Source organism: Pagrus major, chromosome 1, assembly GCF_040436345.1.
Source record: "Pagrus major chromosome 1, Pma_NU_1.0".
Classification (NCBI taxonomy): Eukaryota; Metazoa; Chordata; class Actinopteri; order Spariformes; family Sparidae; genus Pagrus; species Pagrus major.
This window is the reverse complement of record NC_133215.1, coordinates 23,397,738-23,422,767: the sequence shown is the minus strand read 5'-3', so window position 1 is coordinate 23,422,767 and position 25,030 is coordinate 23,397,738. Positions and strand designations below refer to the sequence as shown.

The 25,030-nt window shown below is 39.8% G+C and overlaps 4 protein-coding genes across 4 annotated transcripts; 2 read left to right on the top strand and 2 right to left on the bottom strand.

Moving 5' to 3' along the window:
• Positions 1 to 2,084: 2,084 nt before the first annotated feature.
• LOC141003016 (NAD(P)(+)--arginine ADP-ribosyltransferase 1-like) lies at positions 2,085 to 3,724 on the bottom strand. The gene is made up of 3 exons (XM_073474393.1): positions 3,487 to 3,724; positions 3,196 to 3,280; positions 2,085 to 3,112 (listed from the first exon to the last, which is right to left on the bottom strand). Exons 2-3 carry the CDS (start codon positions 3,259 to 3,261, stop codon positions 2,363 to 2,365), a joined length of 816 nt encoding a protein of 271 aa, XP_073330494.1. The 5' UTR covers positions 3,262 to 3,280; positions 3,487 to 3,724; the 3' UTR covers positions 2,085 to 2,362.
• Positions 3,725 to 3,818: 94 nt separating this feature from the next.
• Positions 3,819 to 6,797, bottom strand: LOC141003000 (ecto-ADP-ribosyltransferase 4-like). Its single transcript, XM_073474392.1, has 3 exons — positions 6,513 to 6,797; positions 6,163 to 6,302; positions 3,819 to 6,009 (listed from the first exon to the last, which is right to left on the bottom strand). Exons 2-3 carry the CDS (start codon positions 6,298 to 6,300, stop codon positions 5,104 to 5,106), a joined length of 1,044 nt encoding a protein of 347 aa, XP_073330493.1. The 5' UTR covers positions 6,301 to 6,302; positions 6,513 to 6,797; the 3' UTR covers positions 3,819 to 5,103.
• A 164-nt stretch (positions 6,798 to 6,961) lies between these two features.
• On the top strand, positions 6,962 to 9,847 carry LOC141007315 (NAD(P)(+)--arginine ADP-ribosyltransferase 1-like). Its single transcript, XM_073479696.1, has 3 exons — positions 6,962 to 7,034; positions 7,788 to 7,932; positions 8,185 to 9,847. Exons 2-3 carry the CDS (start codon positions 7,795 to 7,797, stop codon positions 9,037 to 9,039), a joined length of 993 nt encoding a protein of 330 aa, XP_073335797.1. The 5' UTR covers positions 6,962 to 7,034; positions 7,788 to 7,794; the 3' UTR covers positions 9,040 to 9,847.
• Positions 9,848 to 12,085: 2,238 nt separating this feature from the next.
• Positions 12,086 to 21,098, top strand: vwa10.2 (von Willebrand factor A domain containing 10, tandem duplicate 2). The gene is made up of 18 exons (XM_073479796.1): positions 12,086 to 12,206; positions 12,685 to 13,175; positions 13,663 to 13,870; positions 14,073 to 14,158; positions 14,256 to 14,349; positions 14,928 to 15,056; positions 15,298 to 15,484; positions 15,856 to 16,025; positions 16,388 to 16,500; positions 16,730 to 16,846; positions 16,950 to 17,153; positions 17,239 to 17,374; positions 17,479 to 17,631; positions 17,836 to 17,928; positions 18,215 to 18,324; positions 18,895 to 19,059; positions 19,624 to 19,947; positions 20,191 to 21,098. Exons 2-18 carry the CDS (start codon positions 12,975 to 12,977, stop codon positions 20,620 to 20,622), a joined length of 2,922 nt encoding a protein of 973 aa, XP_073335897.1. The 5' UTR covers positions 12,086 to 12,206; positions 12,685 to 12,974; the 3' UTR covers positions 20,623 to 21,098.
• Positions 21,099 to 25,030: the final 3,932 nt, after the last annotated feature.

Sequence of the window (25,030 nt, the reverse complement as noted above, 5' to 3'; positions counted from 1 at the left end):
GTCATATCATTACTATATCATCATGACAGTTTTGCAAGTGAAACATAGCCATAAAAAGAAACATTAGGGCTTACCTTTACAACCCTGCAGTCTTAGAGTACGGCTAGTTATCTGAGCCAGACTGTATGAAAATTCAAAGCTAATCTACAGTGTCAGCACTGTGGTAGCAATGCACTAAGCTGGAGGCAAAAGATTCAGTTCCTCTTTTTGAGTAACCTTTCACTGTGAAGCCAGACATCTTTCTGTTGGATGTTTGCAAGTTTTAATGTCATTCAATACAACACTGCACCCAGTTTTGTGCAAATTAATGTTTTGTTTTGATTTGCACTGATAAAAAAAATAAAGGTTGAACTTTTTGCATCATGAAAGAGCTGAGTATGTTATAACTCTTAGATTTCTGGGTTCATGTAAGTCAGACAATCAGGAAGAAAGCATTAGAAATAAACATAAAATGACACATTCATTGATGCTGACTTTGCTTTCAGACATAAAAAACAGCATTTCACATTCTAAAAATGTAAAAGAAAGGTTCTCCTACCTGGAGGTTGTGAATACTCATCCCTTCTGTGAGGCTACAGTTTCAGGACCAGCCATAAATAAACATGCACACTGTTGCACCTTAAAAACTCGTCATGACTTTCAAATAGCTGCTCCAACAACTTGGACTATCCCACAAGTTGAAATGCAGCACCAGGCTCCACCAAATATATTTATCTTCAATACTTGCAAAACCCTGGTCTCTCATTATTAAGAAAACACTGTCTCATTTTTGCATTAAGCCTACCTTGTAGTACCTTGTACTACACACACGCCAAACCAACCAATAAATGGACAGTAGACCTTAACCTCAATTTTGATGACCTCTAACACATTCATTCGTTATGCATTTTTTTAAAGTTATCTGGAAATCTTACAGTGACTCACAGCAGGAACAATAGTCTCCCTTCTCTGAACTCTGTCACTTTCAAGAGAAAAGATCGAAAGATACAACACGAATTTACATGTTTGCTATGAACCAGATATGAGGCACAACCAGGGCCCCATATGCAAACTAGGATGCAGTCAACCAGCAAACTACTACAGAGATGTTGGCTAACCCTAACCCTAACCATAGTGAATGTAAAATATTAAAGCAGCGGTACTATTAAACCAAAACTTAAATGTGCCAAATGGAGTTTTCTTGTAAACTAACAACTGTTATGTTTACATTCAGCACACCAAATCTCAATGACTGTATCCCTGAGCTCTAAGAATCATGTTGAATGACTTTGCAAAGCATTGTTTACATCCATGTTTACTAGCAGTCCTCTTCTTTACTGCCTTTGTTGGTGCATTGCAACATTTCTTGGAGCTTCACTACCAGCTGTAGATTAGTGGAATAGTGTGAAACCATCGGCAAGAATGTGCACATGCATGTACATCATGCAAGTGCATGAGCCAAAAAATGGGTTGATTGATTGGTCAGATGTGCTTTTATAAGTGTTGGTCAGAAGTTGAACCACAGTCCTGAAAACCCAGGATTAATCCTGAAGTTACCCTGGTTACACCATATCGTGCTTCATAGTAAGTTGGGCAAATAAAGTTATTTGTTTAATTTACATTAATAAAAACTTAGATAAAGTTTGAAGTTCAGCATTTTAACCTTAATTTCTGTTAGTGACAGTTTTGAATTTACCCATGTAAGAATTTTTGCCTCTCAACCTACCGCAAGCTATTGTATATCAGATATGTATGCTGTATTCACTAGAAATATTCAAATTAAAAGGGAGACTACTTCCTCGAACAATGAAAATCTAAATGGGGGAGGAGATCAGTTACTGGAGGCTCGTAACATTTTTATTGGCTTTCTCTGATATACTATGTCACCCCCCTCCCCCATCAGAGAGATTGACTACCTCTCACACTTTCTTTGATCAGGTTAAAGATCACAAATAGCATGTTAAATGAACAAATAACAGCTACTTATATACAACAGTTTGAATTTCACACACAAATAATGGTGACTTGGGTGACACAATTCCCAATGGCTCATATCTACTCAGTCTCCAATTTCAGGCCTTTCAACCACAAACACATTCAAGTCATTTTACTCTGTTCATACACGTTTGCATGTTTATTATTTATTTTATGCATGCAAGGAAAGGCATTAAACAAACAGGTCAAATTTGTGAAACAAAGCTTGTTTGAACATTTTTACCAGATTTTAGGATTTTTTTTCATTCATCCAACAAATAGTCAAATGATGTCATAAGATTTATCATATCTACAAACATATCAGACATGTGAATTCACTACTCTGGTCCAGCCCACAGATTTGTTATTATTTTGTTAACATCAAATATTAAATGTCAAAGACTGCTTATCAGAAAAGGACACAATTAGTGTTGGACAGAGTTTTCCCCGTGCTTTTCACTTTGTACACCACCTCACATGGAAGACTCTTCTGCTCAGATCTCCTCTCTATCTTTGTCACTTTGAAGACTTCATAAGGAGGAATCAGCACTTCTCTCTCCAACTCCCCGAGCTTAGAGTACAGCGAGACGTCTGCTCCAGAGCATGTGACAATCTCAAAGCATGACTTGTCTCCAAATCTGTCAGCGCTGGGGTACAATCCCATTGAGCTGGAGGTAAAAGAGCCAAAGCGAATCTCCTTGTTGAGAACATCTTGGCTAAAGTAGCTGTTGACTCGGCGGTAGCCAGTGAGACATCTTTCTGCTTCTGGTTTGCGAGCGTTAAGGGTTTGAAGGGCGTCAGTCAGGAAGAAGTGAAGTGTGTGATACCTGAATGTGGTCTTGTACTTAGACCTCTGGGTTCGAACTGCATCATTGAAATCAAGATAGATTTTTGGTTTGTTGAGGGTATAAACATAAATAGCCATGATCTGCTCTTTTCCCAGGGAGGTGGAAGGTCGCTTCTTACGCTTCCATTTTTTGTTGTAGTATTTTTCTGCTTCGTCCCAGGCCAGAGTGAAGTTTTTATCTCTGTTTTTCTCATTCTGCAGGTACTCCTTCTTTACCCTGTACTCCATCTTGTCTTTGCAGCCAGTGTACATGTCATCTACAGCGTTTGGAGCTAAATCCAGTGGAACTTTTAAACTGGGTTCTGCACAGTTCTGAAAAATGTTAGAAACAATGAGACAATGGGAAAATCTTACTTGGTGATAATCTATCCTACAGTACACAGCATTCACACTACCTTTGTAAATCCTATAGAGGCTCCATATGCCATTAGCACTGCTGCCCAAACTGCTATCATTGCCATCTTCCACCAGCTCAGAAACCTGCACACAAAAATACCTCTCTCAGTAAATTCATTTGTCAGCTACGAATCCACTCTAACCTTGCTGAGTAATTTCAATTTCTTTAATGTGAAAATAATCGGTAAAACTTAATTGGATGGATTGAAATAGGCCTTAAAGTGCACTCCTTAACATTTGTTTTCAATTTAGTTTTAACAAGCAAAAAATACACATTTTTATCCACTTACCACAGTTCAGTTCTCGCATGGTGAAGTGCTTCATTGGTGACTTGCAGGCTAAGTGTGAAGCTTGCCTTTCACCAGCTGCAGGTCATTCCAATCAGGGGTGGGACCTTCATGGGGACTGCACTACAGATTATTCCTCTTTGATTTTGATGAATTATACGAGTCTGTGCATCTGGGAATCATGCAGTTGTACCTAAGATGAGCCAAGACAAGGAATCAGTGAACATGCAGGGTCATTTCTTCAGACACACAGTGACCTTTGACAAGCCCACTGTATCATTGTCCTTTATCTTTTCAGCCCCAAACATATAATAAATGTAAAAAAAAAAAAAAAATTGATGATCAATTTCCTTTTTTTTATTTATAGTAAAATATGTGGTGATTTACATGATGAAAGGACATCATAACTTAACATGCTGTACAGTTAGTGCAAGACACAAGATAAACAGAAGAGCGTGTGATATACAGATACAGGGAAAATAGAAAATAGCACAAAATATTCTTCAGTAATGACAATTTGTCTCAAAAATGTAAATAATAGTGATAAGTTACTTACAGAATAACTTACTATATCATGTATCATCAATATTGCTTTCATACAGTGCTGTAGTTATTGTAAACATGATAGTTTAAACTGTGGTACCATGTTGGGAATAGCTCTGCAGACTAACCCTAAGACCTGCAGTACTCCGCCTCTGATTAGTTGCATTTTCTACTAGGACTGACCAAGTTGGGCCTGCAGCCCAAAGTTGGCCCACGGTGAGGTTTAATTGGGCCACCAGATGTTTTGAGTAAAAAAATACATAAAAATAAATTCATACAAAAATAAAAAATATATAATGATCTATATGCTGTAAAATATGTTTATGTAAAAATGCTCCTTAAATATGTAGAGTGTCTCTGGGCTAGGCAGAGCAAACAGGCTGGGTGTCCACAAGGGGGGCTGCCAACGGTCTGCCCTGCTGCAGATCCACTGAACTAGCCCAGAGACACTGCAGCTGTGACATCCTAAGAGGTAAGCGTGTTTACTCAGGAAACTTAAGCTCACAATCTGCTGCGTCAGCTCTGCTGCTGGCTGTTTGATTTACAAACCATCGTGACCCACTGACCTCCCTCTGGTTGTCCAGTGAAGTAAAAGGGCACCTCTCTGGTGAACTTCTCGTGTTTCCCCAATCAAAAAACTTGCTCGATGTATTTAGCATACCAGGACCACAAAGCTGTTGAAGGTTTCGGCATACAAAAACAATAGGAGCAAGCCATCAGAGACAGTGTAGTGCGGGTCTTGCAAGAAAACCAGTATGATCCATAATAACGCATCCTTACAGAAAATGTAAACATAGTTTTAGTCAGCCAACTTGTGCTTCTGTGAAATTTGTTGAGCTGCAAAATCAAACATTAAGCAAATCTTTAATTTAATATTTTGACGTATAAATATTAGTTGTGTTAAAAAAATGTATATCAATAATCAACATAATATGAGTTTTCATTTTTTGGCATTATTGTGCACAGGTTGACCTCATAAAACTGGAAAAGGTAACATTTTTATTGCCCCATCACTTCACAAACGTAATTTCTGACTTATCTCAAGGAAAAACATTGATTAACATTACATCACCCTTCTCAATGGCTAACTTTCAACATCAGCAGAACAATCAGTAGCACCAACAGAGAACCCAGCACTGCAGCCACAAAGCACTTCTGCTTGCGTTTTACAAGAACTAAAGAAATAATAGTCAATAGCATTAGCCATATCAACACCATCCCAACACTTCCTGCTTGAATTTGAGTGTTTTGTGTTGAAAATGTTGCAAAATATAATTGCTTTTGTCTTCGATTCAAATTACAATTTAAATCTCTCCTTGGTATTTTGGTGCTCTGTAGCTTGTAGACCACATTGCACCATGGGTCATTTGTCAGGACATCAGTGACTGTGAAGACCTCATAGGGAGGAATCAGCACCTGTCCCATTTGGTTTGAAGCAGAGTAATATGTTATATCAGCACCAAAGCATGAATGAATCTCAAAACATGACACATTGCCATTAAATTCAAAGGACTGCTTGCTTGAAGCTGCCCAAGTGAAAGCCCCAAAGCGCATGTTCGTGTTGATGACATTGTGGTCAAACTGTTTCCGTGTCCTGTGATAGCTGGTTCTGCACGACGTCTGATTGTGACGCAGAACTTGAACAGCATCAGTCAGGTAAAAGTAGAAATAGTGGAACTTAAACCCATAAGTGCTGTACTTGTGTTTCCCCGTTTTCACTGCTTTGTTGAAATCTCGTTTGATATTTTTAATTTTGGTGTACATGTACAGAACTATAGCGTGCTCTTCAGTCAGGTTCTTGTGCACAGGTTTCTTTGCAAGTCTTTCAACTGCAGCCCAGGCATAACTGAAGTTTCTGTTGACATGCCACTCGTACACGCCAAACACGTCAATCACAGAGGCTGTCTCAGATCGGCAGCCATCGTACATGTCATCAATGGACTCTGTTGCCATATCCAGATGTACACCGCCAGTCTTAGGTTTCTGCAGTGACAGATAAGACACAGCTACAGTGAGCAAACCAACAATTACAGAAGGTTCAGAATATTCAATGTCAATCGGCAGGAAAAAAATCTATTTGTGATGACTGACTGAATCTGAGCAGGTAAACTGTGCAAAGAAAGCGCTGTCACCTACCTCAGCAGGTTTCTGAGACCACCAGAGGAGTAGAAATGGGTCATGATACAAGAGGAATGCCACCACCAACAACACACAGAGGCTTGTCCGGTTTCTCACTGACTTCCGCACATGCACTGGTCCTTTGCAAAACTTCATATCTGAATGAAAACAAAAATACTTCTTTTGAGTAAAATGGCTCTTAAGACCAGTGTGATTGTCCTCTTTCAAACACAATGACTCAGTTTGTATGTGCAGGTCAAAGTACAGGCTCATATAAACAGTAAACCATAATCAGAAGCCCCACAATATTTCCTTGTCAACATCCTCATTTTCTCCACCAAATATGAAATTGGATCATGTTGTCTTACCTTTCCCCTGACAAGTGCTCCTAACAGCAGCACCATATTCCTTTGAGGGAAAGTGCGGATGCAGTGTTGTCACTTAATCCGAGCTCACTGGATTTTCAGGTACAACCACACAGCACAGATATTCTTCTACCCCCTTTCCCTGAAGGCATCAGTGCTAATATGGATCTTATCTTACATTGTTTAAACGCGTTTGTTTGACAAGGAACCACTCCAAAAAAAAAAACAGCGTTTTAACAGTTTGCGACATATTCTCGTGCTATATGTGTATGTATTTGTCAAGTATAAATGAAGTCCTCTGTCAACACTGGCTCTGTCACGTCACTGTTTGCACTGCCAGGAGGGCGGTTCTACATGTGGTAATACAGGTAAATCCTGTTTGGTAGCTTGCTTAAGCAAAAACAAACAAAGGTAAATCATTGAGCTGCAAAAAACACAAACTAAAACGGAAGACATTTTTCACTCTGGACTAGGTTGTGTAATGATTAAAGACAAAAACTTCACCACAGTGCTGTTCACCATGTGGTAAGTTATGAAAACATTTTCAACATTGCTAGTTTGTTTTGTACTTTCTGACCTACACACTAGAGTGACGAGTCAATGGCTAAGCACCACCTAATTTTAATGAGCAGTGCAGCATCTTTAATTGTGTTTTTGATCAACTGGAGATATACCGTAGAGCTTGATATACAAGAATACATTTTAAAGCTAGAGTCACAATCGATTTACGTTTTAAACTGTAAAGATGTAGTAGAACTTGTCTCTGGTCAGGTAGATAGTGTACAGAGGTGTGTGTGTGTGTGTGTGTGTGTGTGTGTGTGTGTGTGTGTGTGTGTGTGTGTGTGTGTGCGTGCGTGCGTGCGTGCGTGCGTGCGTGCGTGCGTGCGTGCGTGTGCGCGTGAGTGAGTGAGTGAGTGAGTGAGTGAGTGAGTGAGTGACTAATTTGCTATCAGGAGAGTCAAGCGCACACCAAACACCAGTGTGCTCCTGTGGTGCTTCATTCATTCCCCCTGCATGTATTTCCCATTTGGGAGCCTACCAGTGTGGAGATGTGGTGTGTACATAAACCAACTTACAGTACAGTTCCCAATTTAAATTCAAATCATTTAACAGCACACACGTATAGCATCAGAAATATTATCGTCATCATTCAGGAACTACTGTAGGGGTTTCCCCCCTTGATTCCAAGAAAGACAATATGAAAAGCATTTCACATAGAACGAAATCCACCCCGATCTCAGTTCCTCTGGGTTTAATGACAGATTTCCTCTGTTCCAGATGCAACATGCCTTCCTGGGAGAGGCAAGCATGTCAGAGAACAACATTATCTGCTTGTGCTATCACATCTCTTGTTCTTTTGGTGGGACTGCTCATGTTTGTTGTCGTATATCTGACACTCAGCTGGCAGGATATTGTTGGAGAGGTAAGCTATTTATTGAACACAATGCATATGACATCGATTTAGAAGACTTAACCAAAATATAAAAGGAGCTACTGATCAGAGATAGTGTTTAAAAAAACATATTGTTCTAATCTAAAGTGTGCACAGTCAAAGATTCTGAAAGCCATAATTGTTTGTTAAGGAAAACTATGGACTGTTCCAGTTTAATACTGTTCATTTAGTGTAGGTTTCCATCTACTGGACAAATACTGAACAACACCCCTCTCCTTTCAGCATTCTACTCAGGATCTGAACTTCAACGTGAATGACGACATGGATGACGACTGCAGAGCCAAAGCTATGGTTGTGACTGATAAAGCCATAATGCAGACATGGGATACCAGCACAAACTTCAGCAAAGCTTGGAGCAATGCAGAGCAAAAATCTAGAGAGCCTGTACACATCTACATGGAGAAACATCATTCGATTGCCATATATATGTACACAAATGTTATGTTGCAACCTGTCAAGTCCAAACATGACACTGAAGACAGAACCGAAAAACAACTAAAGGAGACATTTGCGTCACGCTCCCTGTATTCTTCTCTTAGTGAGGCCATTCAGGTTCTGAAGCACAGTCAGCTGACGTGTCTTAGTACAAAATACAGAACAGAGACACTCTTGAATCAGAACATCTCTAACAAACTGATCCGGTTCAGCACCTTCATATTAGGTTCTGATCGGAGGAACTTCACACGGAACGCTTCATGTTTTGAAATATATACATGTTTTGGTGCTGACATAACAGCTTACTCAGCCTTGAAAGGAACCAGCCAGGTGCTGATTCCTCCCTATGAGCTTTTCAAAGTCACTGACATCGAGACAGATGCACAGAGGTGTAAAGTCGTCTACAGACTGAAGAGCAACCTGAACTGTCTTTATGACAGAGAGAGCAATACGCTACATCTGATATCTGCATTACCAGCCGGAGGATTCTGGCTCATTGTTACCATCACTTGTGTAATTATTGTGTCTCTTTTGCTTCCCTTTGTCGTTGTGAAGGTTTTAGAAAACTATAAGAAAACTGCTATTTACAGTGCTTCATCTTTGCATAACAGCACTTACTTTCCTGTCAGAGTTGCCACTTAAAGAGGAAGGTTTGACTTTAATAAAAGGCGACTCTATGAGCTTTACAGTTGGCTGTAATCACACTGTGGCCTGGATTAGGCTGGCTTTTCAATGTTTTAAAACAAAAAGGGAAAGTAGAAAATGTGGTTTTCATATTCATTAATCCCATATTAAAAAAATATACAACATATTGTATATCTGTAATGTATACAACACAGACATTCTCATAATTTCATGATGTAATATCAAAAAAAGGCTGTTGGTCATTGGCTGTGTCTGAAATCTCTAACTAACCACTAAATAGTTGACTGTATAGTGAGTTTGTCATTTTGTAGTGCTGTCCGCATGTATAGTGAGAATTATTATACCCTAAAAAGTGTTTTTCATTTGACCAATGAGCTCACTATATAGTTCTCTATATAGGGCTCCCTGTAGTGAGTAGGGTGTTGTCAATGAGTGGGTGATATCTGGCACAACCATTGTCTTGTTACTAAAATCCACATTTCAGAATTACTGTCCCTGTTGAAATAAAGTGTGTTGAAACTTGAAAGCCTGTTGCAACTCACCAAACAGAAATGTTAGGTGTGGTCTGAGGAACACAGGGTTAATAACTATAACTAATAGCTATAACTAATCAAACTCCAGTTTCATCTTTTTGGGGGGGCAATGATGACAGGATTTGGGATTCGGGACAACTGCTTCTTCAGGACGTCTGGTCACCCAACTTACCATCCTTTGATTTTGGTACTTTCAAGTGAACATTATTTGTGCTATGTTTATATGGTGAAACCGATCAGGGTCATTGTGACTCCGATATAAAGTACATGAAATAAACCCACGGTCATTCAAACTTCAACACGTTTAATCTCTTTCTGCTGCATCTGTGTCCTCCTATTTGCCCTCATAGTTTCTGATACTTTAAATTGAAATCCATAACAAACAAGAACTCAGTGAATCCATTTAAACTGCACAGGCACTATGCACTAATGAAAACTGAAATCAAAACAGATTTATGACGGCACAGCCTCATACCTACTGCAAAGCCTAATGATCAGTCAAAACATCATCTAGTATGAATACTGAGCTTCGATAGGAACGCTCACCCCACTTCTGGCACAGTCTACTTTGTATTGATAACTGAGGAATGTAACACTACAAGTTAATCTCACACACACATTCTTCTCTGAAATTTCACAATCACTTGACTCAGGTCCTTTAAAATGTCAACACCTTATTGAGGGAGTGAGGAGGTGAAAGCACTGAAAGTGAACTACTTTAGCACCCAAACAGAGGAAAGTTTATCTTCTTGACTGTGTTGTTTTAGACCTCGCAGTTACACACGCATACTGAATATATCAAACAAAGCTTAGACACAAATATGCTGCTGAGCAGGACTTTGGAGGTGGACACTGGAGGTTGGAGGTTCACCTGAAGTCTTCCCGAGGTTCTACTGTGCATGTATATAGGTAAAAGGTCTCCAGTGTATCTGACTTGAAATTATTTCTAACCAAATCAGATGAATACGACCTGACATTTCAGTTCTATCTGTCTATCTGTCTCTATGAGACAGAATTAAAGTTAAAAAAAACAAATGCTATGGTGAAATGTAAGGTGAGCATGGCTGCTATTTGTTGTGTAGTAACAGAACAATGGCAATAAATAAATTGTATATCTCATTTCAGGAAGACTGTCCCTAATGAGCCATTGAAATCTTTTGTCCCTCTGAATTATTGTAAAGGTATTCCACAGTTGCAGCATTTAAAGGAAGTGTTTCTGTCTTGAAATCCCCCTGATACACGTTTCAGGCACTGACCATTGTGTATGTATGATCCAGCCGGATGTCAGTTCTTTTCCTTGATGAAAGTAGTATAACCATCTCCTCTGACACACAATCCTGATCCTGTATCATCACTTCATGCTTCTGAAAATGAATGCAAATCACAAGATTAGGTCTTTCATGGCTGTCCTCATTTATAAATCTTGCTGTCTGAAAAGTGTTTGCGAATAGGGAGAGGCCAGTGGAGGTTTGAAATTGATGTGAAAATACATTATTTTACCCCAAGTTGAAATCTTCACTATGCCAGGCCAAAAGAGTTGTGTGGTGAAGTTGGTGGATCTCTTGCTTTTATTTTCTTCGATGAAAATGTAGACTGTGTTTTCATTTAATATCATGAGACCCTTCTTTAATAAAACATATAGGGCAAATATTTCTAAATGTACGTGGGTGTGTGTGTGTGTGAGGTTACAGTCACAGAATTAAAGGTGAGACTACTGACGAGGCTTTTCAGGAGCAGTGCTTTCTGTGGGAGTTTCTGTTTCTGTTGCTGTGGACTTAACTTCAGTTCTATCTAACTTTGGTGTTTTTTTACTTTCAAGATCTTTTACATGCACAAGAACCTATAAAACACTGAAGGAAAGGAACAAAACAAAAAAGCATAATAGGTCACCAAAAATAACCTCGGCCAAGGAGGTTATGTTATTCACCTGTGTCCATTTGCTGGTTGGTCGGTTTGTCAACAGGATTACGAAAAAAAATACAGATTTCCACAAAACTTGGATGGAGGGCGGGTCTTGGCCCAGAATACACCCCATTACCTTTTGGTGTGGATCTGGATAAATGAACGGATCCAGAACTTTTTTCTGTCTTTCTTGAACATTGCGTGACAGGATGTTTTTAGACATTTTGGTTGATTTCTCAGAGAATATTACATGGATCTTGATGAAAAAATCAAGTGTATATAGATGGTTAGTATACCAAACGAAACTTCCCAATGGATGTGAATGGTTTATCTGTATGTTCTAGCCATGGACGGATGTTGTCAAATGGATCTGGGGTTGATGGAAAAAAAAAAAAAAACGTTTTGTAATTGAAGGATTACATACAATGAAAAGTACACTCACACCCATGTTTTCACTCAAACACATGCAAAAGAAAAGCAGGGGGTGTGGAGGCTGATCTGTGGAATTCTATTTATCAGCTCAATCAGTCGTAGCTATAAGTGGGAGGACGCTGGGCACACCCCACTGTCTCTCAGCGCACACACTCACACACACTGCAAAGGTTTCCAGATAACGCAGGAAACACACAGGTCGACACACAGTACAATCTACCTGAGTATAAACAAGGACTGCTGACATAGTGAGACTAAAGGGGGGGCAACATCTGAAAAAGACTCGAGCTGACACAGGTAAGAGTGTGTAAAACACATTTGCATCTTCTGTATATTGTACCATTTGTAATTATTTTAAATATCTTAAAATTATGTGTGACGTAATACATTTTTTCTAGTAATATTTGCATTTTTGTGTTTTTTCTATTTAAAAAAAGCGTGTCATTGTGTCTTTGAAACACTGATTTGAAAATCATTTAATTAAGAGGCTGCTGATCATATTTTCTTGGGTTTATTTTTCAAACTATGTTGACCTGGAGATTCTCATATTTGACTGAACAACAGTTACTGTGTCAACCCTGAAAATTAAAATAGTACAGGCATTTAAAAATCTTACAATAAAAGCATGTTTTATTCAGAAATCTCAATTTTAATGTAATCCTATGAAAGCTGCAACACTTATGCTATCTATTTGTAAGTTCTTACTGTATTTTGTCATGAAATTGTAAACTTCCTCCTTCCTGCCTTCTGGACTGATTTTCTCTTGCTTCCTCAGGTGTTTTCATTTTCGCCTCGTTACACCTGGTCCTGGTAACCTCCTCTGTGCGTGACCACAGTGTTGTGGAAACCCATTGAGGAATTATTAAACACAGTGGGGGAGATAATCTACTATAGATGCCAAAATTCCCCCACTCCCATTCAGTTAATATTTTGGTTCAGGTTGCGGCAACACTAAACGGGTGAGGTGGTGAAGGCAAGAGTTGAAAAAAGGGCTTCAGTGTCGGGACATTTAAGAGAGATTTGCATCCAGATTTCTTCTTTTGTCCAACTTCATCACCCTCCATCATGGCTCTCAGACAGACAGTCATGTTCCTGCTGCTGGTGGTCCTCTCCCTGCCAGGTCTCATCCACAGCTTCCAGCCGCTGTTCTCATTTGATGGGAACTCCCTCACTCACCGTGACATCACACAAAGGGCGGTCCTCAGGAAGACAGCTGAGGTCTGTCGAGACATTGCTGTCTCTGAGGGACGAGACTTCAGCCTGACTGTGAGTTGGAAAGCACTGAGAAACTGAGAAAATGTGCAACTGTGGTTCACTTTGATATCTAGGATATGTTTTGTATTAATTTCTGTGATGACAAAATGTAATGCTTCCCTGGGGGTTGGGGCAATCAAACATGCAGTCTCACTAATGAAAGTTAGGGTTGCTTCTTGAGCATGATGATGGCAAATTATGAATAGATATTTTTATCAGAGTGGAACTTTTGAAGTAAAAAGTGACTAATTAATTTGCACTTCTAGTATCTGAAGATTTTATGATAAACATTCCTGGAGGTAAGAACCAATGTCCTCTGCACGAGATCTCTCACAAAAAATACAGGAAGATGTAGATAGGATCCTCTATGATTGATGGTGATCTTTAAAACTGTTTAGTCCTCCAATAAATCAGTGTCCTCCAATCAATACAGCGTTTTCTGCTTTAAATGTAGATTTTCTAATACACACTCAGTTATGTGTCATGTCTTTGCCTCTAGATTGATGACAGCCTGTCAGCTGACAAGGTGCAAAGGGCCTGTTCCTCTACAGGCACCTCCTCTTCTCTCCTTTCGACTGTCATTTTCCAAACATCCATTTCGAATATGTACTTCAGCAACGCAAAAGTGGACGTGGTTTTTGCGCTGAGTGAGGAACATCATTTTGATGACGAGACCTTCCAGGGAGGACGAGATGTCATCACAGCAGGTACACATTTAAAGAATTCTTTTTTCCTTGGCTAGAAATGCGAACAACTCGTTGTCAGTTTTTCTACCAAAAAGAGCAAATGTTTGGAAAGTTAAAATGAGCTCTATACAGCTACCAAAAGCAATGCTTGTATGAGATTTTTTTGGGAAAGTGCATCTTTAGTTTGCACGTAACTCTCTCTGTTCTCTATTCTACTGTTGAGGCGTGTCTGCTGTGAAGGCCAGCGTGAAGCTGGAGAACTTTGTCGCAGGGAGGTGGACCCTTGGACGAGTCTGTCACACCCTACAGGTGACAGATTTTTGAGGTGGTGGCAGTATCATTGTGGATGTGACGGGCAGGAGTGATGGTGTTGTGGTGATTGATGTTTGACATTCTGTGTGTTAAGGACTTCTACAGCCACAGTAACTGGGTGGAGCTGGGGAACAGCGCTCCTTACAGCACTCTGATCAGACCAGACCAACCTCTTGAGAACCTGGCAGGTAGGATGATGTTGTCTCCTGTCCACAAAACTGCTGCTTGGAAAAACTGAATGCATATGCTTCAGTAAGAAATCACAGTAGGCACATTGTCAGTTTATCTGTCATCTGTCAGTTAAGAAATACCTACCCTGCCATGACTTGTAAAGCTTTAAACAAGTACACACAAAGCCACACGTGAAAATGGGCACATTGTTGCTCAATATTTTTTGACTCACCACACAAACTCATGTTTGAGTTTGTCTTTGTTAAAATAAACTAGGTCAAACTGTTCATTACTCATCCTTTTAAATAAAAAAAGTCCATTATTCACCATTAATCTGCTCATTTAAAATGAATTTATAGATTTTAAACATATCCTATCACTTTTAAAATCAGAATGACCTCAACTGGTCATCAATAGAAACCATTAAATGGTAATAACACTTAACGGACGCCAGTTTGAATACACAAATATTCCTCTCTGGTTTGAATAAATGTAAAGTGTAAAGTAATCTGTTTGTACTTGTACTTGTATAACTTGTTTATTTTAAATATGTAAGATATGTCAGGTTTGATTTTTGTCATTGATTTTGCTGCAGGCCCGACTACTCCTACCTGTAGAAACTGCACAGGAGGGAACTGTGATAACAACCTCCTGCCTGAGCTGCTGCAGCAGGGGCTTCTCACGTCAGGCTACTTCAACATCTTCTCTTCAGCAAAACCTGCAGGTAACTTTTCAAGGTCCAGTGTGTAGGATTTAGGCATCTAGCATCTTGTCTTATCCTCACCTACAGTGGCCACAAAAACAACGTGAAAACTGAATTTAATTATGAATATTATATTTCTGCCAATTGATCCTAAATCCTTCACACTGGACCGTAAAGAAATCATCCATTTTTGTTGTGCTTCAGTAATAGTAGTTTGTGAACATTTAACACACCGAACTCTCTCTATTCTCTCTACCCCAAGGTAAATGCAGTCACGGTGGATCATTTGATCGTACAAGCATGCAGGACCCAGTGGGGGGCATCAGTAAAGACGACATCGGGTCCAGTCATGGCTCACTTCACCACAAAGCAGCAGATTTGGCTGTGAATGCCACTATGGAGCTGCTGGAGGACGTCAGACTATCTGTCGGAGACAAGAACTTCTTGCGGTATGGGCCACCTCAGTCATTTTGTGACCCCAGGCAATAGGTGAAACTATGACCATTATGATTCTAAGTGCTGGATCGTTGGCAACTGGACATGTTTCAGTTTCTTGAAGACGTTTCACCTCTAATCCAAGAGGCTTCTTCAGTTCTAACTTACTGGAGGGGAGTTGCAGGCTTTTAAACTCTGTGTGGGAGTGTCTCTGTAAGGACATACCCACACAGACCATGACCTGGATGACTGAGAACCTTCATCAATATGACCATTTTGGGGTGGATGTAGGCTGGATGGAGCGGTAACACTAAATGATGGCAACGATGATGAGCATGTAGGTTACATGAGGTCATTATGTTTGGTCTCTCTTGTGTTCTCACAGATTGATGGGTCTCTCCCAGTCCTCTGTGCTTTGTTTTGTCATTGACACCACAGGCAGTATGAGTGATGACATAGCTGAAGCTAAGAGAGTTTCCTTTAACATCATTGACAGCAAGAGGGGAACCCAGCAAGAGCCCTCCGCCTACATACTGGTACCTTTCAACGACCCAGGTACAGACGTGTTTATGAGACGGTAGAATTTGTTGTTAAGAGGCTCCTACTTTGGGAAACTATAATGAGGGACTCTTGTCCGTCTAAGGCATGGGTTAACAAGTAACAAGACACTATATGTGTGAAAAACTCTTTTCAATATTTCAATTTCAGGTCCGACATCTCAAGTTTACAACAGCAATTTAAGCCAACAGAAAATGATGATAAATGGGAATATTGGGGCTCAAAAATGAGACAGCTGCTTTATTTTCAATATTCAGAACAAATTTGTCAAGGAATAAAAATATTAGCAGACTAAACATTAAAATATCCCTTTCAAAAACAATCAATAAAATGTTCTATTTTCTATATTCTTTATCCAGGTTTCGGACCTTTGCTTGTGACGACCGATGCGGACATCTTCAAAGACAGCATCAACAAGCTGTCTGCAAGTGGAGGAGGAGACATCCCAGAGTTGTGCCTGTCTGGCCTGCAGGTTTCTACAAAAGTCTATTATCTATCTAATATTATATGTACTTAAGTTCTACATGGACCTGATATTCAGCATTTTTCCATTTATTGGAATAAGTTTTGCCAAAGCAATAAATATATGGATTTGATGCAACATGCAATCAATGGAAATCCTCAAGTAAAGTACTTGAGGATTAATAAATAGGATGAGGATAATAAATGACACTTTTTCCTGTCCTGTATACAACTGACAGCTTGCCCTGACCGCTGCTCCACCCTCCTCTGAGATCTTTGTCTTCACTGACGCTCCAGCCAAAGATGCTCACCTGAAAAGCACCGTCACTGCCCTTATAGAGAGCACCAAGTCTGTGGTGAGAGTCCACCTTTTATCAGTCTTGAGTTTATCGATTGCAAATATGTATCCAGTTCCAATATAACCTACACAAGGTTTTTTTTCTATGCCTGCACTTTTAGGTAAATTTCATGTTGACGGACGTCCTGGCCAGTCGACGGCGCCGCAGAAGCGTTCAGGGTCATGTTCCACGTTCAATGAGCCAGTCAGATGCCCAACTGTACCGTGACCTTGCCCGTGCCTCTGGAGGTCAGGCCATTGAGGTCACCAAGTCAGACCTCTCTCTGGCTACAAGTGTCATAGAGGATTCATCAGCCGGTGCCGTGGTAAGACACTCAAATCATATCTGACTGAAGATGGCACTGTACAATATGTATACAAATGTGTAGTCACTCTTCTTTCTTCTTGCAGGTGACAGTTTTTCAGGTCGTGAGGAATCCTGGAAGGCCTGATAATTTTACATTTACTGTTGACGGTTCTCTAAGGAACGTGACTGCCTACATCACAGGAGACTCATCTCTCACCTTCAGTCTTACCAGCTCCACAGGTGTTGTCACATGCTATTTTGGATTGTTCCATCAGCCTCTTACTCCCTCCATCATCTGCAATTAGAGAAACAGTGTTGTTTTGACATGTTTCTCTCTCCTCCAGGTGTGTCTCAGAGTTCCAGTCAGTCCAGTGGACCTCTGGCCTCCTTCACCACAGTGGGAAACCTACGTCGTTTAAGCCTCAACACTGACAACCAAACAGGATCATGGGAAATCAGTGTTGACTCTAATAATCCCTACTCTGTTAAGGTCACAGGTCAGTAATATGATAGAGATCACCTATAGTGAAAATAAAAAAAACATATTTCATTTGATCTTTGTTGTGTACAGTTTGGTTTATTTAGCCTTACTGATGTTTTCTGTGTGTGTGTGTGTGTGTGTGTGTGTGTGTGTGTGTGTGTGTGTGTGTGTGTGTGTGTGTGTGTGTGTGTGTGTGTGTGTGTGTGTGTGTGTTCATCAGGTCAAAGCTCAGTGAACTTCATTTTCAGTCTTGTGGAAGCACATGAAGGAGCCCACGGGGACTTCAGTCTAAAGGAGGGACGTCCTCTTTCAGGTCAGACCACTTTTATAGTTATTGTCATCTTAATTTATACAGCTTGTACCATTTTCAGTTGTACAAGCTGTATATTCAGTCATTTTGTCTCATTGTCCTCAACAACATTAACTGGCTTTTGTCTGCAGTGGGCGAGGGTTGAATCTGTGTTTCTTGCGGGGTCAAATGACTCTGCAGTAGACATGGGTATTCATCGACTTCAGCTTTAGTCAGCAGAGACGTAAACCGGAGTGGACATCACCCCTTTTCCTTCGTCATACTCATCTAATTTCTCTTTCTCTTTCAGGTGGTAATACCAGTCTCTTGGTCTCTGTGACAGGAAGTGACACAGTAAAGGTCACAGAGGTCACTCTGTTTGACAGCTCAGGGCCAACAGAGGTCAACGGATCACTGCAGGCATGTCACATACTGTGTCACACTTGATAAAGTGGTCCCTTAGAGAGCCATTCCCAGGAGCTACAGTGTATACATAACTCTTCTGCTTACCGTTTTCCAAACAAAATCATTAGAAAAATATTTTATTTTCTACCTTGAAGGAAGCGAGTTTGTAGCTGATGTATCTATACTTTCTGACAGCCGACCCTGACATTTGAATACTACAGCGTCCTCGAATGCTCCACTAGAGAGTCTAAAAAATAGTCTTACAGCTTTTGCAGTTTCATGAGATGCTAATGTAAATTTGATTAAAAAAATACATTTGACTATAAGTTGGTTACTGAGATGAATTAACTGCTGACAGCAAGTTTATTGCCTATAAAATTTGACTTTTTCCGAGTTAGATGAATTTGAACCACCAGCTGTAGGAAGCTAAAATGTAGGAAACTTGGCTTTAAGGAAGAGTTTCATAAACCATACATATTTGTCAGTCAAACACAGAACCGTTCCACTTGTTGTCATTCTGTAGACTTTTACAATATTGTATGCGAAGCAATGAAACATCAGTCTTTCTCTCACTGTCCCCCACAGTCATTGGGCAGTGGTAACTTCCTGGTGACTTTCAGTGGAGTCCCTGCAGGTGACTTTGTGGTTCGCCTCAGAGGAGAGGACAGCAGCTCCACCTCCAGGTCAACAACGAGCACCTTCCAGAGACAGGCCTCCACGCAGATCAAGACCTCAAGCATTTCTGTTACTGTGAGCTCCCTCCTTTGCATATTTTATACCAAGCAGCTAGTTTAAGGGGGGCCTTAAAGAGACATGAGCTAAAACAGAGCAGACAGCGGGAATATAGTGCTGCTGCACTGAACAGTATGAGAAAACTGATGTGTTTTTTGAACCTATTCTAGTAGTGACCCCTCAAAAAATTATGAACCTGAAAATGAGCATAATATCTCTCCTTTCAGCAAGAGCCATGCTAACATTAGCTAATTAGCTTCTAATACTGACATCACCACATAGTAACTAGGCTTCATCTTCAGGGGCTTCAGCCATTTGCAATCACACATAATTATGGGATATTTTGATTTTTGTTTTGATGATTGGCAATAAAACGACTTCTTGACTGAGCACAGGGCTGTTTTTTGGTCTGCCATTGTTTCCCTATCCTCACTTTACCAAGGCAGACAGGAAATCATTTTCATGTGAATTTCTAATGTCTTTTTATCTGTGCTTCTTTCCATTAAGGCTACTATGATCCAACAACATATAATAACATGCAATACAAGAAAACAACAAAAAATTCTCCCTCACTCTTTTCAGGCCCAAGTCAACAACACCAACGTAGAACCAGGCTCCACCATCTCCGTCCCTTTCACAGTCGCCACAACCACCAACGGAGTTGTTAACGACTCTGCGACTGGGACGTTCACGGTGCGAGCCAACAATGACCGCAGCTACGCTTCAACTACACCCAGCACCGTCACCATAGCAGCGGGCGGTGGAGGCACAGCCAATGGCACCGTGACCTTAACCGTGCCAACCAGTGCTGCATCAGGAACGGACGTGACTCTTACCATTGAGGCGGAAAATGCAGCTGCCACTGATGTCAACTATGCTGTCCTCAGGTTTTCTGTGGCTCCCAAGGTAAGAGGACTGTAGATAGATGTTGAAATAAACAGGAGCAGGAGAGGTTGGTGGTTTGAAATGTAGAAGAAGAAAATGTTGCAAGTTTGTTTGTGGCAGTACTGTATGTGCCACATTTTTCAACATAAATATGTAACTGTAATGACAGTTACAAAGAAAAATAGATAACTGCAAAAGTATACCAAATATAATTGTCTTATTTTGAGTCAAATGATCTAAATTCTCATCTATTTGTGTCTCCAGGTGACAGATATCAACCGTCCAGTGTGCCAGGAAGTGAGTTCATCATCCAACTGCCCCTCCTCTTCATCACTCTGTGCTTCCTCTCAGTGGGAGTTCATTGCTAATCTCACCGATGGCATCAACGGAACCGGCATAGAGAGCGTCACCATCCGCCAGGGGAACGGTACCCTCAATACCACCACAGTGGCTGGAGCAGGGGGCGAGAACATCACAGTGGTCACCTACAGCGCCTCCTGCTGTTCACAGAATGTAGAGCTGACTGCTGTGGACAAAGTAGGAAATGTGGGGACATGTGTGGGAAAGGCCAAAGAATCCACCACAGCCGCCCCTGTGACCACAGCCGCAGTTAACACAACATCCACTGGAGGGCACACTTTGAGCATGTCACAGTGTCTCTGGATCAGTGCTGTGGTTTCTCTGCTTTGGTATTAAAAGGGATAAATGGAAATTACAGAGTTATTATGGAATTGTATCTTTGATTTATTTCATCAGGTGTATTTGAATTTTATTTACTATCTCTTTCATTTCTTGATGTATAAAAGAATATGTTTTAACTGTATCATTTTGATTTATTTTAATTTGGCTGCTTTGTGTTGAGAATATATACAAAAATTTAGTTACTTTATATTTCTGGTGTGTGTGGATTAGTTGCAGCCATCACAGCATGGAGAGAGTGGTAAAGCTAATGTCGAAGTGCCAGCAAAGTAAAAAATCCTCCAACCTCTCTCTTACAAATAATACTGAATATTTTTCCACAAGTAGTTTTAAGGTTTCAGTAGATACTTTTTCATTACCTCTAATGTGTGTCTTGGTGGCACATTTGTGAAACACTGTTGTATTAAAGGGATATTCAGGTAACATTAAGTGTTTTTTGATGGTGGTGAACAATAAAATTAACTCTAAATTCAGCCTGTGTCTATAAAACCTATACAATACATTAAGTACATGTTGCTGCTAAAACTTAGCAAATATTACTTACAGGGTAACTGTTGAAAATGTGGTATAAAGCCTTAAGTGGCTCCAGAGGAAGCTGCATGTAATCTGATAAATTGCCTCGAGTGATATCACTCAGTTGCATTGTGGGTAATGTAGGCCCCAGGTTTTAAAAAGCAGTCCACTCACCGTTTGACTTTGCTTAAAAACAAATGATCTAATCGAATACAGAAGAACCAGAGATATCACCTATTTTCTTCCACTTTTTTCTGCCTTTTCAAAAACTGGTGCCTACATTACCCACAATGCAACTTAGCCACTTAGTGACAACACTGGAGGCACTTTATCAGATTGCATGCAGCTTCCTCTGGCGTCACAAAAGGCTTTATACTACTTTTTTCACATATTCAGTGGTACTCACCAAGACCTTTAAACACAGTTAAATGTGTAAAAATGGTGGAGTTACCCTTTAAACACACTTTTGGAAGCAAATTTAATTTAGTATCTTTATAATGTAAAATTACTACTTTTATAAGAAAAAGATCTCTCTCTCAGTCAATGAGAGTCACTCATTGACTGGAAGATCACATTCTACGCATGTCTTCACCCTTTAGTTAAGCAAGTTATCCACAGAAATAACAAATGCATTAAAAATAATATTACACCGTAAAACAAAAATGGACAGAAAAACACATTTCTAGTGGCTGTAATTTTTAAATAGTGTTAGAGTTTAAGGTGGAGTTTTGGCCCAGAGGTCAAGTAAAGAATACCATCAGCTTGTAGTAAAAAAGGCAAAGATAAGCTTTCAGCAGGACCCCTAGAGTAGGAAGATACTGTTGACTTGGGAGCTGCACTGTATGGTTTTCATTGGTTTATGTGAAACATGAATGGTGAACAGAATGAATAATAACACTGTTGCAATCGCTAGTAAAGTTTATTTGTCTATTTCAGAAAAAGTAAAACAATAATTACAACAAAGAACCAAATTAACTTCAAAGAGCAGTAAAAATATAACAAATACAATATTAGATAAAGTGGAAGAACTAAGAGCGACTTCCAGCAGCCGAACACCAATGGCACTTCTGAGGCCTGTTTCACACGGCAGGATTTACATAGAAAGCTGGTTAATACAGAACCACACCTGGTGAAGGACACAGAGCTGTTCCTGGTTCCACTCAGCGCAGTCCTACAGCTAACTCAGTGATCCTGGTTGGTGAGACAGGTCCCAGTTATCAGAGGACAGCACAACAGCCTGGCTGAATGCAAACTGCATCATTAGAAGGGGAGGAGGAGTGAAAAGCTTGGTCCTTTTATCCAACAAAATAATGTTCAACTAATTTAGATTTTCCTTCAAACATTACAGCAACCACAAAATCAAAGTACAGCATGTTTACTACAAAAGAAAGAACAGAAAAGCTGATCACCTCTCCATTAACATGGCAAGTAAACGTCAAAGCAGCCACCCCACTAAAAAGAAAAGCTTCATTTTGTTTTGCAACTTGCACAAATAAATGTTCTGCCCTGCACGGTCACCAAAAGCAACTGGAGAGTCAAAAGTGCACCACTACAATGAGGAATCTAGATACTCGATTGAGAAGAGCAAACTGAACTGAAATCGGTATCCTCAATAGATGACAATGACTTCATAGATACAGACACATAACTCCGAGATTAAAAAAAAAAAAAACAACCTTTTACTCATGTCTGTGAAGATGTCATCCTTATCGCACAAACACTAAAGAATATCCTTCTGTCTGAAATCACTGAGCACATTCATGTCACATCAGTAATGCAACTTAGAACAATGTAAGAAACTTACTATATTAGTCATTAACAACAGTATTTACAATACCTAATATGTTACTCTTTTAAACAGAGCAGAGCTTAATGTTACACAACTGGATATTTTGCATTATTTTTAATAGCCCATGGTAGATCAAACGTATCCCTGGATCTCTGTGTGCCTGACAAGAGAGACGGCCAATACCAGAGTTGTAAGTATGTATAATCTATACATAATAGATCAATACAGAGTGCCAATAACTGGTATCTAACATTTTTATCCTCAAAAGGCAAAGACAAAAGCTACAGTTACAGATAAATAGCTACAGTTTTGTTGTTTTTAACAAAAGCAAGTGAGAAACTGTACATAATATTAACAGTATTTTTATGGCAAGACCACTGAGGACTCTCTCCTCGACCTGCTCTCTTCGAAGTCACTATGCTGTATGATAGGACTTTGGTCCAACAAACCCAACAAGACTGTGTAAGATGCAATACATTTCTTCATTGTCAAATAAGGTGTCAAAAGACTGGAAAGTGCGAAATGCAATTGCGCGGTAAAGTTACAAGTCATTGGCTTGAAGAGGGGAACAGAAATGTAACAGTTTTCTAAAATATAGTCACAAGTTAATCCTGTAACTTGAGAGACTGATGATGTAGTTTGATATGATTCATTTGCTCTGATTATGTTGTAGTTCAGCTACTGTGTTACGGGGCTGTAGCCCATTTTTTTACTGGTTCAATGCATCAGAAAAAAGGCAAAGAAATGCAATGAAAATTTGTGTTTCTAAAGATGAACTAGAAGATTTTGGTTTACACGCATGTCGGCGATGATACAATAGTTGCATGCAGAGGCACTGAGTTGAAAGAGTTTGTAGGCCTATATTCTCTGGGCATGCTTACATTTCAATCGAAATCAGCTTTTTCTATAATACAAAATTAGTACAGAGCTTCCATAGTTGGCATTCACTTTTTTCATACAGTTGCATCACCAAATATACTGTACCAATCCATTCATTTACAGTATATACATATATACTATACTTCACATAATATATATGTTGTGAACGTTCCATGCAGCATATGAAACCCTCTTTGAATAATATCATTGTATGGAAATAAGGGGTTCAAAGAATAACTAGCTGTCTTCATATATTTGTTTCTCCTTTAGGGTTTTATGGTAACTTGCAGTACAAAACCCGCAGAACTAATGGTCACTGCAGAGGATGTTCCCATTTTGAAATCATTTTCTGTGCCCGCCAAAGCACTGGCTCAGTATTACCAACCAGCACTGGCAAAGCAAAGGTGTCAGCACTTTTGCAAATGCTATGCAGCTAACAAAGCACATACTCAAGTCAGCTTGATGCATGTGCCCTTCACCTCGAATCAAGCTTCATCGCCTCCACTGTGCACAAAGATCAGTCATCGCTTCAAAACTCCCCAAAATGGCCTTGTTCCTGCATATGACATTAAAGTGATTTGCTGATTTGATAAAATTGGATCACGTTTATGTCACATGAGATTTCCAGCATTATTTTCAGGCAACATTTTAATTTTTTTGTTGTTTTTCATTATACTGACCTCTCAGTCAACTTTAGCAAGATATATGCAGTAATAAACTTCAAAAAATTCAATTTTAGAGTCATCAAACTGTCATGCTAAAACCGCAAGTGCAGATATAACAACAGCTTAACCTACAACACTAATATGCAAATCCTCCAAGGTGTCTGATGTGTAAACATTGCAAGGGTTAAGTAGACTGGTATCGTACATACAATAGTTGCTGTATTGTAATATCTGTGGAGGTATAAAATGTGGCTGTTTGGCAATAAGCAGGGAGAGAAAGGTACAGTAATATCCCTGCCTTTGGAGTGTGAGTCAGGTAGAATTGGGGAGACCTGAGGTGTAAACGCTCTATGATTGTACTGATCTTGCATCTGTTATTTAATTGGATTGGGGATGGAAAAGGATGGATGCAATCTGATCCGCAGGCCTATTTGAATGGCCCAGGAAACAGCTTCTAAGCGAGTCTATTATGAGGGTACTGGCTGTCTTTCTGGTGTGTGTTAAACTAGATTTATCAGGTCTAATGTGCTACTCTAATTGGTGTCATTGATTGTATTTC

Excerpts from the sequence above, each read along its gene's own strand:
- LOC141003016 (XM_073474393.1), bottom strand. The coding sequence starts at position 3,261 with ATGGCAATGATAGCAGTTTGGGCAGCAGTGCTAATGGCATATGGAGCC. Across the intron at positions 3,113-3,195 it reads CCTCTATAGGATTTACAAAG|AACTGTGCAGAACCCAGTTT; the intron begins GTAGTGTGAATG and ends AACATTTTTCAG.
- LOC141003000 (XM_073474392.1), bottom strand. The coding sequence starts at position 6,300 with ATGAAGTTTTGCAAAGGACCAGTGCATGTGCGGAAGTCAGTGAGAAAC. Across the intron at positions 6,010-6,162 it reads GGTCTCAGAAACCTGCTGAG|AAACCTAAGACTGGCGGTGT; the intron begins GTAGGTGACAGC and ends CTGTCACTGCAG.
- LOC141007315 (XM_073479696.1), top strand. The coding sequence starts at position 7,795 with ATGCCTTCCTGGGAGAGGCAAGCATGTCAGAGAACAACATTATCTGCT. Across the intron at positions 7,933-8,184 it reads GGCAGGATATTGTTGGAGAG|CATTCTACTCAGGATCTGAA; the intron begins GTAAGCTATTTA and ends CTCTCCTTTCAG.
- vwa10.2 (XM_073479796.1), top strand. The coding sequence starts at position 12,975 with ATGGCTCTCAGACAGACAGTCATGTTCCTGCTGCTGGTGGTCCTCTCC. Across the intron at positions 17,154-17,238 it reads ATTCATCAGCCGGTGCCGTG|GTGACAGTTTTTCAGGTCGT; the intron begins GTAAGACACTCA and ends TTCTTCTTGCAG. Across the intron at positions 19,948-20,190 it reads GGTTTTCTGTGGCTCCCAAG|GTGACAGATATCAACCGTCC; the intron begins GTAAGAGGACTG and ends TTGTGTCTCCAG.